Below are 21669 nucleotides of genomic sequence, written 5' to 3'. Positions count from 1 at the left end.
ACAATGAAAAAAACAAAAGATGTTCCCTTTCAAAAAAAAAATCTAATACTTGAATATTACTCTTATGCTCCTAACCCTGACCCAGAAACAGATTTTTGGGACTTAACTTTATTCCACAATTTAATATAGCAGGTGACAGAAACACACCTTAACGCTATAAAAGAGAGGAAGTTCATTTGGAGAAACGGTAGAAACTCGGTGGACTCTGTGAAAGGCGAGCCACTCCTCTGCAGATATAAACGGATAATTCTAGGTAAGAAAAATGGAACAAGAGAAGATTCCACTTCTGCAGTTGGACCCTTCTAAATCCTTGTAAATCTTATCCACTAAACCTTTTTTCAATTTAATGGTATTAACTCTGATTTCCATGCACAACCAATCTTACACTTGACTCTAGACAACCATGGCATAACTCAGTAGTTGATAAAGACAACAAAGAAATTTCATCCATTTCAATATTTCTCTGTGGACGTCCTGTCCTTACATGCTTTGCTGTCCAGCAACAATCCTCCGTGATCACATAAACGCCAACACTGAGTGAAATCTTTCCCTCGATCGCTCCATTTGACCTCTGCATGAGACGAAATGCCAAGTCAAACTAAAAGGATTTCCGTCAGAATTGATGTTTGTCACAATAAAACCAAACTGTCACCGTCCAGTTCCTTTTGGGAGGGTGAGCTTTTCACCTCAGAAGCAAAGAACATTGTAATATTTCAACTCTAATGATAGCTTTTAGTTTCCAAACATATGTTCAAATGAAAGCATGTACTGTTTTATGTCCGAATCACTGACATATCTTTTTTCCTTAGCTTTCTGCCATAAAGAAAAGGGGTTTAAACACTGTAAATGCTTTTCTGTCCACTTCAGGGTGAGCCAGAGCTGTAATTTGGCTTTTAGAAATAGAACAAACTGTGTCCAATTTGATCCAGGAATCTGCAGAAAGACTTGCCATAAAAGTGAATTTCCAAATTGGCATAAAATGACCAGGTATCAGTTTGACTTCACACTCCATCCCACACAAGATAAACAGAGTATTACAACCAGGGTGGGACTCAAAATTCTGCTGATCTTTGGCTTTTAGCAGGAGAACGTTTGGCAGTGAAAGACCACCGCCTTCACACTGAAGGAACTGGTCAACAGAGCGATAAAGTCTGTGATATCAAACTGGGTGCGTTGGGGGAAGTGGGAAAGGTTCGTCTGTGAAATTCAGGGGCGCAGCGTGGGCGGGGGGGCGTGACGGAGGTGGGCACGGAAGCCCCGGGGGCGTGCGGGTCGGTGGCGGCCCCAGTGGTAGCTGACCTGTAGGGGGCGCCTTGGCGGGGGGACTGCTGGCGGTGCGGGTCGCGGGGCGGCAGTCGGGCGGCGGTGGTGAAGGGGTGTGGATGGGGGTGCGAGGCTGGGCTTTGGCTGCTGCAGACTCGTCTTTTACTCTTGTGAAGTTGATGCATCGACCCTAAAAAGTAAAGAGAGAGAGACGCTGGATTAATTTGAACAGTAACGTAGTGAAAGAATTAGTAAGTAATTAAGTAAAGTTTATCTGTCTGTCTGTTAGCAAGATAACTCAAAAAGTTATGGAACGATTTTGAAGTTTTCAGGAAATCTTGATACTAGCACAAGGAACAAATGATTAAATTTTGGTGGTGATTTGGGGGGGGGGGGGGGGGGTGAACTGATCTGCCTTGGCGGAGGTCTATGCTGTCTGAGTGCTTTTCTAGTTTATAAAGCGCTCTTCACAGACAGATAGACAGATAGATAGATAGATAGATAGCTAGATAGACGGACGGACGGACAGACAGATAGGGAAATTCAGAATACAAAATGCGGTCACTGCTCCACAAACACAGCCATACCACATCAACAATCAATAAATGAATAAATGCAGAGTATAAGTAGCTGTGAATACATTAAAAATCACAAGAAAAGCACTCGGAGAGTGCAGACCTCTGCCAAGACAGATCCCCCCACCCCCCAATCACCACCAAAATTTAATCATTTGTTCCTTGTGCCAGTATCAACATTTCCTGAAAATTTCATGAAAATCTGTCCATAACTTTTTGAGTTATCTTGCTAAAAAACAAACAAACATGTACGCAAACACGCCTGGTGGAGGTAATAAAGGGCTGTACATAAAATGGATGCAATAAAACAACATAAGAATAACTTCATAAAACCACCCACATTTAATCATTTGTTCCTTGTGCCAGTATCAACATTTCCTGAAAATTTCATCCAAATCCGTCCATAACTTTTTGAGTTATCTTGCTAACAAACAAACAGACAGACAAACCCCAATGAAAACATAACCTCTGCTGTTCGTCTTGGTGAAGGTCATAAATAAAAAGGATAAATCCATCAACCAAAAGCTTTCCAAAACAAAAACATCTTGAGCTGCTTTTTAAAAGAGTCCAGAGTCGACCATATGGAGGGACAGGGGCAGGTCATTCCACAGTCTGGGGGCTACAGCCTGAAAGGACAGGTCTTAAAATGAGTCTGTTGGACCTTCAGGAGGCTCTGGCCTGAAGACCTAAGGGTGCACCCTGAGGGGTAGGGGTACAACAAGTCAGCAATATACTGTGGGGTCTGACCATGCAGCGCCCGGAAAGTCAGGATAAAAATTTTAAAATCGAGACGAAATTTAACTGGAAGCCAATGAAGAGCTGACCAAATGGGGGGATGGGGGCTTTTCTGGGTGTACTTGTCTAAAGTCTAGCAGCAGAATTTTCTGCCATCTGAAGTCTGTTGAGAGTCGTCTTATTGAAACAAGTGAACACAGAATTGCAGTAATCAATATGAAACAACATGAAGGCATGAATGATCATTTCAAGATCTGATTTGGACAACGTCCTCCTTACTTCAGAGATATTCCTCAAGTGATAAAAACAGTTTTTGGTCAGCTGTTGGGAATGACCCTCCAAAAACATAGCCTGATCGAACACAACCCCAAGGTTTCTGAGGCTGGTAACAGATAATGAGGTGAATATAAGAGCTGTAAATGAATGACAGTGAAAGGTAGTCAAATCAAAATGAAAATAAACAGAGAAGGAAAAAGTACTTTAGTCTAGAGCTGCAGCGATCCATTATTTTTGTAATTGATTCATCTATTGATTATTTTCTTTAGTTCCATCCAATAATAATACTGGTTAGATCACCAGAAGCACCATATGCCGGTGAGTTATCGGTCCCATTCAGGAAAAGCACATTTGGTCAGTTACCGAGATAATTTTTTTTTACTTGTTCCATTGGCAGATTTTTTTGCTTGAATTAAGCAAAAAAATCAGTCAATGGAACAAGTGAAAATCATCTTGGTAAGATTTCTTGACATAAGATTTTCCAGATCTATCGTCTTAAAATCAGTTCTTATATCTCACTGAAAAGTTACTTTTTAGGTGATTATGTCTTATTTTAAGTGTGATGACATATTTTTACTAGAAATGAGAAAAATACACTTGGTAAGACTTTGATTTTTGCAATGTAATATGTGATATGAGTAATATGAGCTATAGTTAGTGGGGACTGTCCTATTTTTATGAATGCTTATGCATATTAAATACTGGATTAAGAACATTCTGACAGAATCATGTAGTGTGGAGAATGAAACAAAGGATGGATCGTTCATTTGGATGGTTTTTGGTAACTTTCAAAAGAGAAAAAGAAAATTTAGTGTTTTTTGCTTAATACATCTTGATCTGAATCTGAAAAATCTCTAAAATGCTTTTATTTATATGTACAAACAAATAAATATGCATTCAGTGTCTATGCAACATATAACAACTGGATCACATTAATCCTTTATCGGGCAAGTGACTATTTTTGGTAATTTCTGCATACATTACAAGACAGTGACATCAGCAGTTCCAGTGAGGACAGTGAGTCAACAATCTGAGGTCCAGTGTGGTCTACAGGGTCTGTAAGGTCCACCTCTGCACGACCAGTGAGTGGACCTGCTTTGTTCGGTACCATGCAGTAATGGTACTAATGTAAGGAATGATGTTCAAAGGGATCATGTGGATGTGGACAGGGGTCTGGACCAGCACGCATGGGGGTCTAATGTCTTAAAAGTTGCTCTTTTCACCTTACATGTATTTTTCTTGTATTTTTTCCATGCACTTCTTTTTTAATTTTTTTTCCCACTTACAGTTAAGAAACCAAATATGGTAACTTCACTGACCTTGATTTTTTAACCATCAGTGGTTTTCAAACTTTTTTTTCACAGTGGAGTACCCCCTGAAATATACTTTTTTAGCCAAGTACCTCCAACTCTTGTCTGTTTATATTTTCAAAACTTTGTAAACAAACACATATATTAACTGTTAAAAAAAAAAAAAAAAAAAAAAAAAAAAAAAAAAAAATATATATATATATATATATATATATATATGTATATATAAATAAAATTTAAAGTCAATTTTGTGTGAAAAATATAAACTGAAAAGTGCCATCTTTCATTGATAAAAATAAATACATTGGTCATTAATCAATAAATGAACCTTTCATCAACAAAAAATAATTACTCAGCCACTCAAATAAACTAATTTTGAATAATATAAACTAGAAATGTTTTTAAAATGTTACCAACGCTTCAACAATATGATTGACAATAAAACTATTATATTAATGTATTTATTGTGTTTTAAATTTCAGCATTAATTGACTTATTTAATGTATTTTTCCAAAAAAAAATTTCAAGTACGACCTTGGCTTCTTCCAAGTAACCCTGGGGGTACACGTACCCCACTTTGGGAACTCTTGTTTTACATAATAATAAGTTTTGAACAATTTCACAAAAATAATGCCTTCTAATCATGTCCTCCAATAACACATTAAGGTTGAAAATTTGCATTTCAGAGTATTTCTATGAGTGAACTACGAAGGGTTAATGTAGAATGGTATTAAATGTCAAACACTGACAGATTACATGTACGCACACTGATATAGCAGACACACATAGGTGTCTAATCTGAAGTACATCTGGGCTAAGTAGGCAGTGACATCCGTGGACTTCAGGTCATGGGACAGTCACTGTTCTTTGTATGCTTGTGTTGTTGTGTCTGCGTGGGTTTGTGTGTGGCCAGCTGGTGTTCCAGATTACATTTAAATCCCCATCTGACGCCCCCACTTCACATCATCCCCGTTAGTCCAATGTTCTGTCCTGCAGACTGAAACACTGTGACTCCATTACTAGAGTCAGGAGTGTGTGTGTGTGTGTGCGTGTGTGTGTGCGTGTGTGTGTGTGTGTGTGTGTGTGGAGTGGATAAGGGGGGAAAAAGCAGCTGAGTAAAAATCTAACAGTGTAAGTTTGGCTTGTCAAAATATAAAACAAGTTAATTTGTTCCGGTAGAAATCAAATTTCACTCAGTAGCTACTTGTAAAATATTACCCAAACCACAAACGTTGGTCGAGTTCAGCAGGGTCGCTGTGTTACTGTAGAAACCCTACTCGGTCTTAATTTGCGTGTGGTTGGCAGTCACAATGAAGTGGAATAATGTTAATAAGTTAATAGCCAGTATCACTGACTGGAGGCACTGGACCAGTTTTATGGTGTGTTGTGCAAAATGAACAGAACTGGAATGAATAGTGGTGTAGTCAAGACTAGAGCTGCAGTTATCCATTATTTTCTTCAGTTCTTATCGTTTAAATGATTATTTCAATAGGCAAAAAAACAACAACAAAAAAAACAGTAAAAATGTGAAACAGACATGTCTGAAAATGACAAACAACTTGTCCTTTGTTCCAGAACCAGCTGAAACAACCACAAAAAGTGTAAAAGTAAAAGGATATAAAAAAGATATCTATGTAACAATAACAACAGTATAAAAGTATATATAAAAATATCTATAGATATAAACAACAAATAAGTCAAATGACATCTACAAATAATATGTGCACTACAGTCTTCAACACATTCAACTTACTAACTTAAAAACTCAACGTTACTAACATATAACTGTGCTGATCCTTGCGTCATGTGTGTCACAATAAGCGTCCGTGTGAAACACAACAGTGGAACCAATGTTTAATGGCAGAGAAATTAAGGAAACTAAGCTTCGATTCAGGAAATTATAATTTAATAACTTTTTAAATCAATTCAAGTTGATTAATTGTTACAGCTCTCGTCAAGACGACTTAAACCATAACCAAGAACAGAGTATATTCTGTATAAGACCAAGACTCGAGGGTTTGAGGCCAAGTCCACATCAAGATCTCACGTCATACACAGCAAGTGCATCATGACATACCATAACTTTGGATAACATTAGCACATGTGTCTTTATCCGGTCCACCTGGCTTGTCATTGTTGATCACAAGTAAAAATGTAACTTTGAAGCAAATATTTGTCACCACATCTTGTTCCCTCAGTCTCTCACAAAGCTAACACTGTATTAGACACTAATGCCTTGAAATATACAATATACTGCATTTCCTCAAATAGTGGCTCAGGCCTTTATTTACTGACAGAACAGAAGGTACCAGGCTTTTAACAGAAGGAGATGTGTATAAGAGGCAGGTCTTTATTTCTAATCTTCTGTGTTTAATAGATAGAAATGGTCCAATTTAGTGTGAAACCTCATTTTGATCTGCTTTGGTTGGCAACGTTAGTAAAGTACTAGAATGCACTTTTGTACAAATGCAACACTTTGTATTCTGTTTCAGAACAAAAGCCCGATAGTGTTTTACTGTTCATTACTTGACAGATCTTTTATTGTACAGACAATGTGTTTCTGAGACACATGCTAAATTCTATAATAAGTGAGTAGGACACACACCTGCAGTGACTGAAATTACACAATAATTGTTGAAAATAACTTGATTATATTGGTAGGTATTAAATTAAGAATGTAAAAGTAAACATTTTATTTAACTGGCAGTACTTTATATGACAGATAACAGGAGTTTGTCCATTCACAGGTTTTGAACATTGGCTTTTATTTGTTTGTGTTGACCTAATCTGGGACATTAGAGACATGGTTTGTAATTGATCCTGGTTTTCATTTGATGAAATACTGTAGGTACATGGCTACTAAACCTAAATCATATTCAGATTTCTTCGGGCATGGGGTGCAGAGATATCTGAAGACATTTGTAACAGAAGCAGATTAGCCTTAGCTTGTGTTATGGCCACTGTCTTTATGTATAGCTTCTGCTGTCTGTTTTCTCTGGATGCTGTTGTTCCAGAGTATGTAATGTTGTTTAAGTTTCTGAAGGTTCTTGCAGATGATTTGGCTGGTGTTTCATCTGGACAGCCAGAATGCCTTCTTCAAAAATGTCACATTAGGAAAGAGCTGACTAATTGTTTACATCTGAAGCAGAAAGTATCATATGAAAGCACAGTAATATCTTTGTAGTTGTTTTGTTGAAGTAAAATCCTGAGTATGACAGAAAAGACCAGGTAATACGATTCTTAAATGAGACTAAAACATTTGTCAGTTGCCTATATGTAGAATGTGCTGAACAATGCATTAATGCACATACTACACAGCCGCAAAGGGGCACCGCTGGAGGAAAATCAAGAAAAACAGTTGCAGCGGACACATTCCATTCATCCCAACTGGTAAATTAGCTGCTGAGAGCAAAACAAAACAATGAAAAAAGGGGTTAGAGGATAATGCAGCGTTGACCACCAGTTTCTGGTGTGTCTCCACTTGCATTCCAAGACCCTGATAAAAAAATAATTGGACATCTTTTAGAATTCTTTCAAAACTGTTTTCTTGCCTCTTGGAAATGTCTATATGGAAGACACAAAATTATAGGGTAGATAATTGAATCATAGTTCTGTTATTTTGATTGCAGCTTCTGTTGGAAAGTCTTTCTTGGTATAAAAGTCAGAACATGATTTACAACGACTGACTTCAGAATCATTATGGATGCACATCAGTCAACATTTCACTCAACATATAATGTAAATTTGCCAAAGTGAAGTTCTTTTATTTTCTATAGTCCCTGAGAATGTTAGAACAAAGTAGAGTCAATAAAAACTACCCCCCCCCCCCAAAAAAAAAAAAAATCCAAAAAAACAAAAAAAAAACCCCAACCCATTATAATCCAGTACAGAGATACATTACAAAGGTAATAAAGATATGGCCAAAAACAGGCCCCACAGGCTTGTACTGTAGCCGCTAGGTATGATGGGTAATCACCTCAACTAGAGTGTATTGCATTACAGAGACCTGCTCTGAAATGTCATGTGACCATGGAATCTTATTTAAAAAACTAGAAGCACTCGGAGAGCGCAGACCTCTGCCAAGGCTGATCAGTGGCCCCCCCCGTGGGCCCCCCCACCCCCGATCACCACCAAAATTTAATCATTTCTTCCTTATCCCATTTCCAACAAACCCTGAAAATTTCATCCAAATCTGTCCATAACTTTTTGAGTTATGTTGCACACTAACGGACAGACAAACAAACAAACAAACAAACAAACAAACAAACAAACAGACAAACAAACAAACCCTGGCAAAAACATAACCTCCTTGGCGGAGGTAAATATCAATGGCAGTCAGTGGCAAAGGACAAATAATCCTCTAATCCTATTTGAATGTGCTATCAATTACACATATGATATTTGTCTGTTTAAAAGATAATTTTACAAGTCAAATAAGTATTCATTGTTTGGTAAAGACAGTAAAGTACGGAGTATCTTGTTTAGTGTTAAACAGCTCAATGGACTCGCGTCACCAACACCAACCACCGCCTTGGAATATTTCTCCTAATTCTTGAAGAATGAGGTGGAAAAGTCTTTAAAGAGGTGAAAATTACAACAGTCTGGTCATGTTGAAGCTGTAGTGACATCATCAGCAACTTTGAACAGACTGGAGACAGAAAGTTACAATGACGTCACCTCAGCAAGTTTTGCGGGTGTAGTTTTTCTATTTGGAAACGGCTGCAGCCACAGTACTGTGGCACAAAATATAGGTTTGTCTACTGCCACAGACCAATCAAATGTCAGCATTTGTACTAGAGCCAATCAGGGATACGGTTACATGAACTCATTATCCTCTTTTTTTAAATTCATTCACCTCTTGTTGCCACAGTACTGTGGTGATATATGGCATGTATTTCAGTGCATTCTTTTGTGCATTTTGCTTCCACAGTACTGTGGCAACTGATGGAAGAAACGACAAACACATTTTTTTGAGTGATAGATGTACCATTAATTTGGTTGTAGTTGTGAGTGTTTCCTGGTACAATATTACATTTGTCTAGTACAGTTTGAGTTAATTTTTAGATCTCAAAACTACAAATAACAGAAGGTCATACTGAACTGAATAAAGGTGATACTGACCGGCAGGACAGGAGCAGTTAGATTGAACATAATGATGGATTTCTCTGTTTGAACTTTGTTGGAAATATTTAAGCCCTTTGAATTTATAATTTATGATTAGTGTTTTTGCTGTCAAGCAGATGCTAAATTAAGTGGAGACTTAGGTATGATGCAAATTTGATGCAAATTTGTGACAACAGGCATAAGGGTCAATAGTTGTGAAAAAAGTAATAAAACAGATTTTCCCGTCTCAGGAGATTTAGATGGCTTTATAGATGGCACTAAGTTATTTTCAGTGTCCTGACTACGTATGTGTCAGATATGTCCAAACCAGCACTGGGGGAATACATCCCCTGATTCTGCAATGGAAATGGTTTGATGCAAATTTACAACAGCTGGCATTAAGGGGTTAATATAATTGAAGTACACAAGTCTACAAATCACATTACATATACAGCATCTAGTCTGTTTTACTTTGGAAATCTTCCATATCTGGACATTCTAACAACTCAGATATATTGCTCTGGGGTCGTGTACTGTTTTCGGTCACTTCATTGTCTTGTGATGTGATGAAATATATGAAAAACAATAAAACTTTGGTAATAAAACCAGTATTCAAGTAACTCCATTGTGTTGCTGTTAAGTTTTTATTAAAACAAGGTGTGTGGCGCCGTGGTCTTGGCAGGTTTATCATCATTGTACTCCAGCTCTGCCTCATGTACATCCTTCTGTTAGCACCTAGCTGTGGTTTGCACAACCCCCCCCCCCCCCCCCCCATGCTTGCTTGGTCTTTCTCGTTGACCTCCTCCACTGTCTGCTGCCTTACCAAGGTCATAAAACTGTCTAGGCTGGGGCAAGTACAATGTGTGCGTGAGAGCCATGGTCGACTGGTCGGTGGAGACAGCGCTGGCAGTCGTCTGCCTTAGGTATGACCTCATGTCCTTTAGCCAGAAACTGCTTCCCTGAGGAGGTTTGAGTTTATATGAATAATGGAGAAAAAAGAGTGTGTGTAGAATTGCTCTACCTCATAATGTACACTATGACGTCAGTATAATGGATGCGGTTTGGTGACGCACACTCCCATAATTACTAACTTCTGTATCAAATGCAGACAGTGTGATATTAACTCTTAATATCAGAATGATGATAAAACTATAAATGTTTGTACAAACTGTCCTCTGCCTGGATGAACACACACACACACACACACACACACACACACACACACACACACACACACACACACACACACACACACGTGCACTGACAGTAAAGGCAGTCTAGTGTGCCAAACTAAAAGGCTGAAATGACTCTGCAGTGGCACACACACTCAGCTCCTCTGATTGACATCATCCTGCACAGATCCTGTACTAAGCAAATATTCAGAGGGGTCAGTGAGTTTATTACCAGGAGAAAAGGATGGAGTCTTTAGAAGTGCCGTAGAAGAGATATCTCCCTCTTAAAGCAGAGTTTGACTTTCATCACAAATTAGTTTTCAAGTTTGTAAAACTCCAGTCATATCCTAATTATCACTAATCCATTAGTCTGTCTGTGCTCACACACCTGAATGACTCCATCAGAAACACAGTTCGCATTTTTACAGTGGTTTATTGTTCTTATTTATGTATGTATGTATGTATGTTGTTTTTAATTGTATGGCTTTTAAATCTATTCTTGTATTTTATTCTTTTATTTGGGTTTTATTTATTCTTCTGTATAGCACTTTTTTCTTTTTTGTACAGTTTCAATGTTTTTAAATTATTTCTGTATTTTATTTCTTCTATTTTGGTTTTAATTATTCTTCTGTACAATACTTTGGTCCACTGCAGTTGTTTTAAAGTGCTTTACAAATAAAGTTGGATTGGATTGGGTAACAAACTGAAATATCACTCAGGCTTTTTCAGAAATTTTGTTGCGAAGTGCATGGTGGGAAGCGAAAGCAATTTGTCACATATTTGGCAAGAAAACGAACCAGATTTCTACAACGTAAAATTATACAGTCCAGCAGGGTGGTTTTAAAGAATGAGTCTAGTGTATGCAGACTGAAAACTAAACAAACCAATAAATAACTAACCTCAGTAACTGGTCCAGAGTGTCTCTTTTGGGTCACTTTAGCCAGTCCCCAAACCCAGATAAAGGAGGACGGTTGGAATTGGGAGAGTAAAAAAAAAACTAGAGTTGTCAGAAGTCTCTTTCTCTTTTCCATTGACCCTCAAATTGCATGAATATAACTTGCGCATAAAAAATTACCTAGTGGAAAAATGACAATTTCAACAAAACTCTTGTTTTACGCTTGCAAGAGATACAAAGGAAAGACCTTTTTTGTGCAATTAGAATCATGTGAACAACAAAACAAAAATGGATGTTGACAGATGTTACAAGCAAAGAAGAAGAATTTTAAAACGTGTGGACACAAGAGGAAACCCAATCATTTTTGAATTTAGTACGGGATAGAGGGGTAACGAGCATTCTACATTCAAAACAACAGTGAAATGCAAGTATTTTCCATGACCTAGAAGGCGCTATGAGAGAAATATGAATATATCTGTAAATAAATGTAATATTTACGCTCGTCACCATGTTCACGGAATGACTTCTCATGACATGTCGCGATAATACATTTTAAAAATCATCACATTTGGGATTTAATGGAACAACTGACATTACGCACTTCTACTTTTTCAACATTTAGTAAATATCGGTAGTGTTTTGCGCGTACGTTCAATGGAAAAACGGCTAGAGCAGGGATGTCAAACATGCGGCCCGGGGGCCAAAACCGGCCCGCCAAAGGTTCCAGTAAGGCCCGCGGGATGAATTTGCAAAGCGCAAAAATTACACTTAAGATATTCACAATCAAGGATGTTGAACTCATTTTAGTTCAGGTTCCGAATACAGAACAATGTGATCTCAACTATAATAATAGCATAATAACCTATAAATAATGACTCCAAATTTTCTTAGTTTAATGTGAAAAATAGAATATTACATTACACCTCTAAATAAGGACAACTCCAAATTTTTCTCTTTTAGTGTAAAAACTTACATTAAATTATGAAAATATTAACATTTACAAACTATCCTGAATGTGAAAAGCCTGAAACCTAAGAAGTGAAATTTTAACATTATTCTTCCTGTTATTAAATATTTTGTGCCCTTGTAGATCCAATCCGTAATATGTTTGTATAAGTGGTAAATTGAGGTGTTTATTGTTAAAACTGCACTTATTTTTTTTTCCAAGAAATTTCAGCTTTTTTTCAGGTTATTCACATCATTTTTGTTTGGATAGTTTGCAAATGTACATATTTTTATAATTTAACCCTTTCATGCATGAATTATGAGAACCTTAATCAAGATTTTTTTTTTTTTCCTGAGTGTTTTTATTCCTCTTTAGGCATGAAAAAAAAAAACAATGTGATTTTTTTTTTTTTTTTAAATCAACCTGTTTTTCATGGCGTTACAAAAATGTCCACTCAGCTACACCATGAATTTTATTCTTGAAGCAAAGAAACATGTATTTAAAACCCAGTATCATAAAGTGATATGAAAACAGTGAAATGAAACCATGTTTAATGCAGCTAATCTGATGTTTTCTCACATTTTAACATATTCTAATACTAGTTATTACTCACTTCATGGAGATAATATGCAAAAAATAAATATTAACAACTGATTTCCACTCAAGAACCAATCAAGAACAGCAAAGTTACAATAATGGTATGAACTGCAGTTTATGAGATGATGCATAAGTGTCACTGTGTTGGCTGATATGGAACTAAAACAACAAAACCCATGAATATACAAGAGTCAAGCTGTAGAGTAACTGTCCACTGGAGTGACCACTATGCATGAAAGGGTTAATTTTGATTACACTAAAACAAGGAGAAAAATCTGGAGTCGTCATTATTTACAGGTTATTATGCTATTGTTTTAATGGTCCGGCCCACTGGAGATCAATTTGGGCTTAATGTGGCCCCTGAACTAAAATGAGTTTGACCCCCTGGGCTAGAGTATAGTTCATTTGTAGTTGCAAATTAGGTGATGATGTCATCTAGTAACTGGCAACAATGACTGTAACTAAGTAACTTTTAGGCCAATAGTTACAGACCAAAAAAGAAAACACCTATGTGAAACGTATTGAGTTTTAATGTCAATGTTTGTTTTCTTCTTACCATCTCTAGCCAGTTATTGCTCTGTTTTTCTGACGTCCACAGTCAGGAGACTTCAATGTACAGGATTAGAGCCAGGACCGTCTCCAGGGGGACGTTTAACAGGAGGCCATTGGTGTGGTGAAGAATAACGCGCCATAACAACAGAAGGACCAGTCACAGTTTCAGACATAGTAGGCCAACTTCTCTTGATCTAAAACGTGTGTGGATGTGTTTAGATTGAACGTCTGTGTGATTTGGGGTGTTTGTGCAGGGTGGGGCTGTGGTAGGAAATGTAACACCAAATAGCTTTTCAGGTAACACGTTCAGCGAAAGGAAAGGTGCTTGTTTCCACTCTTTCCTCCCTGAAATAAAACATTACACCACTTGGAAATGAGCCGGTCTGCTGCTGGTGCTGCTGCTGCTGGCCTGGGAGATGTTTCTGCCGCTTCGTAACAAACCACAAATTACTTGATGAGGCGACATCATTTGAGTGGAAAGAGAAGCACGATTTCTTCTAGAAACCGAGCACTGCGTCAGGCAAAAGTCTGCGTGCACATTTACAGCCACGGCTAAAAGCTGTGAAATTAATTAGAAGTAAAACCAATCCAAAGTCTTTTCTTTATCTGTCTGCCAGTTTGCTTTGGTGAAGATTAACGATTACATTTGTGTCTCATTCGTCTCTGGTACTGAAAACTTATTTGGTGAAAAATTTATTCCCTAAGCCTATTCTTTTTTTTTTTTCATGCCATAAAAAACACTCTTTAATGTGGAATTCCCATTAAACAGGATTGTTGGACCATTTTTCTGCAAATAAAGCACGACTTTAACTAGTGCTTGGGACAAGGAATGGAAGGGGAGGAAGAACAGAAATCACTGATAAGAACAAAAGAAAAGGTGAAGAAGCAGAAGAAAGAGTTGTTTGCGAGATGTTTGTAAATTTGTTGTACAAAAAGCTAAAAAAGAGACAAAAAGAAGATGTATATCTGTTGTTGGAGTTAAAAACCCCTTTAGCCCTATCAGCCCGCCTGTGTGCCGAAAAAATTATATTAATATTCATCTACTATAAAAATATAATAAATCAGGACAATGAATGTTTTTTTCAACTTTTGCTCAAAGTTTAGACGCTAATGTTAATAAAAGTACATCAAAAGTGTATTTTAGTGCAAACTTTAATGTTCAAACCTGATTTTTAATCTTTGTGGGGTGAAATATACGCTATTAAAAATCTCCGACACGAACAATTAATTTATGCATATCATCATCAACCCAGCTGAAAAAAAAACAGGCGAGGATAAAAAAATTCCAATTTCTCTTTTAGTTTGTTACAGTTTACTCAGGCAGAGTAATAGATACAATATTTTAGACAATGGGAATAGATTCTGTGAGGTCTGTAAATGTCCATAGACACCAAGAACATCCATATGAACCTTATTATTGTGAAGTAATTCTTCATTTACTTTGGGTATGTCTGTTTCGGCGTTTTTCCCCTGAAAATATGGTCAGGGTTTAACAGGTTAAACTATGGAATGAGGCCAGCATGGATTTAAGAATGTGTAGCCCATTTTTGATATGTAAAATAAATGGTACATAAGGCCATTTTTGAAGGATACAATTGTTAAGCTCTAACAAGTAATAGGTAAATTATTTATTTTTGAGTCTACATTAAATTACCATTACTTTGGTGGTTAAGTTTTCTGTTTCTCTGGTTTATTTTCACCTTTTTATGTTTCACTTGTTCGTTTTCTTGGATACATTGTTTTATTGTTTTTTGTTTTTTTTTTTCTTTTTCCTATATTGGATGCTGGGTAGCTGAATTTGTTCTGTAGGACAGGCATTAATATAAGCATTTTGCTTCTGCCTGGGCCTTTTCAGTCATTAACCTGTTGGTAATGTTTGTAATGTTTGAAGTGCTGTTGTTGACACTGGTTATTATGTGATGACTGAATAAAGAATTTCATCATCATCATCATCATCATCATCATCAAACTGAAACAAGTGACCTGAATTGCACTTGAAAACCAAACAGCCTAAAGAATGAACAGTTTTCACCCGAGTTCACAATAAGACTGAAGTTGGAAATGGTTCAAATTATTACCAGAACACTTCTAAGCATTAAACTTCCATTTGCTGAACGTGTCAAAGGGATTAAACACTTCCCCGTCGCTTTCTTTACTCCCTGGTTTCACACATATCTGGGTCTTTCTTATACAAAGGGTAAAGGCATTAAAACCTAAACCATGTGGCTGATGTGAGAAGACGAATTCTTAGCAGCTTGCTCACAGGAACACATTAAAACACGGTCGTGTTGAGCTACAAGGATGTGTCTTACTGTGAGCCGCCGTTCTGCTTTCTCTTCAATTTATGACGTCTAATGTGAAGCAGGTGTGAGAAAGAGCTCGGTTAAATGTGATGGAGGACGGCCAACGGAGGCGTTAGCGTTAGCCAGAACACCCGGACCGAATAAGACGGAGAGACAGATGCAGGAAGTGGAATAGGTACTGGTGACTCAAACATCTGAAGGTTTTATAGACTTAAGAAGGCTTTAAGATGACAATCTGGACATCGTTTCTGAGACTTTTTCATCCCCTTTCATGATCGATTATTACACATTAATTATTACTTATTATTACTACACTGTAGTCGATATGTAATACATTATCCATATTATAGCAACATCTTTTCCCAAACATCCACCACCGACCGAAAACATCTACTGATCTAAGCTGTTTAATACCTGTTGATCCACTAATCTTATCAATACATGTAAATAATTGGTGTAAAATACAGTTCTTCATCTTTTCATGGTCATCAGATATGACTCATTTGGACGTTCAGAGGCTCTGTAGTTACCATGGAAACTGCGTCATCTCCTACATTATTGATTCACCAGTAAAACCCATGGAGTTGGATCAATGACAGTTGTAGGAGATGCTTATTTTTACATTCAGTTAATGATTTATTTTACTGGAAAAGTCACTTTTTCTTAAGTTTTCTCTGTTTTTGATATAATAACCCTCAAATGTAATATCAGAAAGGTGATTAAAGCACATGATCAGTAAATTAAATAGAGGAAAATACCTGATTTTCACTGAAAAAGTGCAAAATACAGAGGACAGATTTTTAATTGACATATATTTCATCACCTATACACATTCTTTGTTTGGTTGTATGTAAGTATAGAGGTGAATGTATAAGCTAATGCGCCTGGGATCATACTATGTCTATTTGTTTTTTGTTTATTTGTTTGTTTTGATGATGCCTATGTCATCATTAATTGTATTTTTCATTTTTTCTAATTTAAAGCGATGTATTAATGTTGGCTGTTTTATGTCTTGTTTCTGTCTCCTGCAGATGAAGTTGGATCAGTGACAGTGGAAGGACACACTGGGTTTATGTTCAGTTAACAGTAGATTTGACTGAAAAAAGTCACTTTTTCTGCAGTTTTCTCTGTTTTTAATAGAATAACCTTCAACTTTAATCTGAGCTTTTATGAACATCTACATGATCAGTGAATTAAATACAGGAAAACACCTTATTTATACTGATAAAATACAAAATACAGAGGATCTTATTATTAACAGTGTTGGGGAAGTTACTTTTAAAAAGTAACTTTGGCTCATGACTTATTATTTCTTTAAAAAGTAATCCATTTCTTTACTTAGTTGCCGTCTATAGAAAACAACGTTTTACATTACTCGTTACTTTTACGTTACTTTTATGTTGCTGGACCACATATGTGTCGGGCTACATAAAGTTCTGCTATGGAGGACAGAACAGGTGTTTCTTTTGTGCTCTTTGTTACAAAAAAAAGCCACAAACACAACTTTACAAGAAAACATTGGACTACTATAGGCTTCAACACCACCACTAAGCCCTGTCAAACTATATGAATAAGGATGGGAATCGTTAAGAATTTAACGATTCCGATTCCATTATTGATATTGCTTATCGATCCGATTCCTTATCGATTCTCTTATCGATTCTCATTGGGTGAGGGAATAAAAGAGTACAAACAGGTGTGTTTGTATTAACTGTCTTTTATATTTCCATCTGCACAGAAAATATAACATATACAGTATGAACAAATAATAAGAACAGATGACGCCGGGCCGGTTCGGTGTGTGTGTGTGTGTGTACAGTGAAAGTGAAACTAAAGACTCTTTACTAATTCCTCTATGTCTGCATTTCTACTACGTGGAACCAGTTCGACTCGGCTCGGCTCGTCTCCCGTTGTTGTGCACCTCATTTCCTTTCCCTTCTTACTTTCGGAAACTTGTATTTGAGGAGTTACGACGTTTGTTGCCCGCACCGGAACCAGAACTGGCCCGGCGTTCACTCTGCCGCTACATTCACAAGTGCTGCTAAGTAGAGTATCAAATATGTGACATTCCTGGAAATGATTCACATGCTGTGGACAAATGTTTGAGGATATTGGAGGGATTCCACCCTTTTGAAGACATGGAAGCGTTGACAGTGTTCCAAGTAAGTGGACCTGGTGTTGTCTTTTAGGACAGTTTCTGCCTCAACGCCATCTTGGCCACATTCTGACCAAAACAATGCAACGTACACGTGACGTCATCGCGCATGCACAACGAAGGCGGAATCGATAAGCAGAATTGTTAAGCAGGCAGGCAAACGATTCCAAGGAATCGAGCTACTGGGAACCGGTTCTCAAAAAGAACCAGTTCTCGATTCCCATCCCTATATATGAAATAACAGAGCCTGAACACAAAATACAGAAGGGCTTATCATGTTTTGTCCAACTCTTGTTTAGTCATCCGGTGAAACGAGGTGAAATGAGAGCTTATGACTATTGTGCAGGTGCAGCTGTTTCACTACCGGATGATTACATTGAAAAGAATGCATTTGCACATGCCTGACGGTTTGGAGCATGCACATAATTCTTAGGGCATAAGAAAAATTTGGGAGAAAAAGTAGGAGAAAAGTAAAATTGTGCCAAATTGAAAAAGGAACTATGCTTCATTACCAAATTACTTTTTACCTAAAAAAAGTAGTTTCGTTATACACAACACTGATAATAAATAGATGGTGATAAGAAAGGTTAGATATAGAGAAAATTTTATTTGGGAACTGGCATAAATGTAGCGCTGGGTCTTTATCCTCCTCAGACCCAGCTATGGGTTTTCTGTCTGCATTTGTGGACAAGAGTTTCACAACTTTAAACAAAAAAAAAAAAAAAAAGAAAAGAAAACTGTCCACCACAAAGGACATTCCACAAAAATTTAAAAAACTGCATCTGAAAAAACTGTTGCATCATGATGTTTCCAATATAGGCACTTCTTTAATAAAAAACAAAAAAAGCTCGTACTTTGCTGACATGTCCTGGGTCTTGGGAGGTTAAGGGTTAATTTGGATCAACAAATGCTGCTGCAATAAACATGAGAAAAACAGAGGTACAGGAGCAAGGAGTTGGAGGGGAAAAAAGGGGGGTGGGGGGAGTAAACGTAGGAGTGTGTGGATGATTAAATGCAATGAGGTACTCACGTGGTCTCCGGGTTGGGGTCTCATCAGAGAGACCTGGTCGTAGCCTCGACGAAACAGAGCCCAGATAGCGTCCAATTTACCCTGAGTAAACCAGAGCACATGGACAGATTCAGCAGCTGGACAAGCCCACCTCCCCCACCTCCCCCACCTCCCCCATGTCCCCCATCTAACCCATCTAAACCACAAGTGCATATTGCATTAATAATCTTACAGCATCAAGACTGATCTTTAAGAGCAAAATTTGCAAGTTTTAATCCCAACTAAACACTACAGCAGCATATTTTACTGATTAGATCCTTCCTTTCTGGCTGTTGATGTGCTGATGAATCACCAGAAGCATTAGTCATATTTGGTTTGTGTCCATTTGAGCCCATTTTAATCCTGAAACTCTGTGCTTTTGAGATGTTGGACAGGTGCTGTGTTGCATTCAGTGGCTTAAGTTTTTCGCAGACTGAGCTTTAATGACATGTGATAAAGACACACTGGTTAATAATAGGACTTCCAGTCTAGTTGAGTTATAAATCACTGAAACATGCACAGGATTAAACATTTGAGTCTGTAAGTGAAATTACTTTGTTAGTTACTGTTTATTCCTTTTTTTTTTCTCCCTAAATGTGAAATCCAGGATCTCTACACATGGTGAATTAAAATCATCCCATCACTGTTGACACTTTATTGGAAAACACTAGTGTTGTACCACACTGAGAGAGGGTTGTCTGTCAGTTGAATCAGATTTGGCTGTTCAACACAAAGATTTGTTCCTTATTGACTGATTTATTCATTTCATATCTGGAATTCAACTTGACTGAGTGGAAATCTGTTTTAAAGGGAGCCACGCCAGAGTGAATGTAACATTTCCACTCTGCTGGTAGATCCAACCCTTAAAAATAGCTGTTTTTGAGTCGAGGAGGAGTTGAACTCAAACCTTACATCGATGGGATTCAGTAGAAATACAGAGCGTTACAGAGGAAAACTCCAACCCAGCTCCTCCATTTCCCAGTTCCACATACAGTATTCAGTCCCACTATACACTGAGTGACCACTGTGTACATTCGCCTTAATCCTACACTGACTAATGTATGAATAGTGTAGGATTTCATTATGAATCACAGCAGTACTCTCTGTAGAGCACTGTTTCATGCACTAAAGGAAGCTTAGAGTGTTTCCAGGTAGCAGCCTGTGTAGATAACAGTCTGCTGCTCCTGTATGAAAGGCCAGTGTTGGAGCACAGGGCTTTATTGTAGTTTGTGAGAAAAAACAACCAACAGTTCTGACGCCAAATCTAATGATGTCAGGTCTAATAATAATGTCTTATTGTATGGAGTAGGGATGTAACGATTGCCGTGGTAAAATTGCAGACGGTTAATATTACCGTTTAAATTCTAATTATCATGATAACCGTGTTTGATTACTGCACTTTTCCAGAGAAAACGCCTATGTAAAGATGTGCTTTTATGTCAAATATTTGAGTTTAGTTTTAATTTATTACAGTTTTAATTTTACATACCTAATATTTGGAACCAATATTCACTTTTAACCCTTTCATGCATGAATTATGAGAACCTTAATCAAGATTTTTTTCCTGAGTGTTTTTATTCCTCTTTAGGCATGAAAAAAACGTGATTGAATTTTTTTTTTTTTTTATGAACCTACTTTTCATGGAGTTACAAAATGTCCACTCAGCTGGACACTATGCATTTCATTTTTGAAGCAAAGAAACATGCATTTACTGTCATACTGTGTGAAAACTGTGAAACATACACATTTTTAATGCTGCTAATCTGATGTTTTCTCACATTTTAACATGCTATAACAGTAGTTATTACTCAAATAATATGCAAAAACCAACAAAACACAACAACTTTCCATTTAAAAAAAAAAAAAAAAAAATTAATTGCAGTCTAATAATAATCAAATATGTTGCTGCAGATCAGGTTTATCAATAACAGCTAAGTTACAGTAACGGTATGAATTGCAGTGTATTATGGGATGGTGCAGAAGTATCCACTGTGTTGGTTGATATGCAACTAAAACAACAAAACCCATGAATATACAAGAGAACAGCTGGAGAATAACTGTCCACTGTAGTGACCAGTATGCATGAAAGGGTTAAAGTCTTTGAAAAGGTTCATTAAACATCTTTGTGTTATTTATGCAATAAATTATATACACTGTTCAAATCGGATTTTATATATATATTTTTTGTTTTCTGGCCTTTTATTTTAATATAGTAGGTTTGAGTGAAAAAATAATAGGCAGTTGATATAAATGAAGTTGTGCTGAAAAAAAAGGTGCCAAACATGGGTATAGTAAACATTTGTGTATATAGTACACAAAGTAAAAATTTAAAGTACTGAAAAACAGAAAAAATAGACTCAGACCACTAAGGGTTAATACTTGAATGTTTCTGCCAACAGAAAGTTCATTGTGCCAATTATTTTATTTGTTTTGTTGTTGTTTTTGTTTTCAAAATACAACTTGGTTAAATTATTTCAGTGTGTGTATACATACTTTTTGAGCACAATTCCAACAATACCGGGATGATGATGATAACCGTGATAATTTTGGTCATAATAACCGTGATATGAAATTTTCATATGGTTACGTCCCTAGTATGGAGAATATGTTGTATCACTCTTTTATTATGTGTGCACATAGTTGGAGGGTTTTGTGCTTTATTCAGCTAATTGCACTATATAAAAAATGTCCAGGACGGCCTTTAATTCTCCCTGCTGACTTGTGAAAACTTTGCTCGTC

General features: G+C 37.0%; 1 protein-coding gene across 1 annotated transcript in view; it reads right to left on the bottom strand.

The window, feature by feature from the left end:
* The window catches only part of antxr1c (ANTXR cell adhesion molecule 1c), an 86601-nt gene continuing 64932 nt past the window's right edge, over nucleotides 1-21669 (bottom strand). Inside the window, exons 17-18 of the mRNA XM_030163461.1 lie at nucleotides 18913-18993; nucleotides 1-1453 (exon numbers count right to left, since the gene is read on the bottom strand). Of these exons, the coding sequence (XP_030019321.1) occupies nucleotides 1160-1453; nucleotides 18913-18993 (375 nt within the window). The 3' untranslated portion in view covers nucleotides 1-1159. The remainder of the gene's footprint in view (nucleotides 1454-18912; nucleotides 18994-21669) is intronic.

Source organism: Sphaeramia orbicularis, chromosome 19 (assembly GCF_902148855.1).
Source record: "Sphaeramia orbicularis chromosome 19, fSphaOr1.1, whole genome shotgun sequence".
Lineage (NCBI taxonomy): Eukaryota > Metazoa > Chordata > Actinopteri > Kurtiformes > Apogonidae > Sphaeramia > Sphaeramia orbicularis.
The sequence above is the reverse complement of the archived record's forward strand: the minus strand, read 5'-3'. Positions and strand labels throughout refer to the sequence as shown.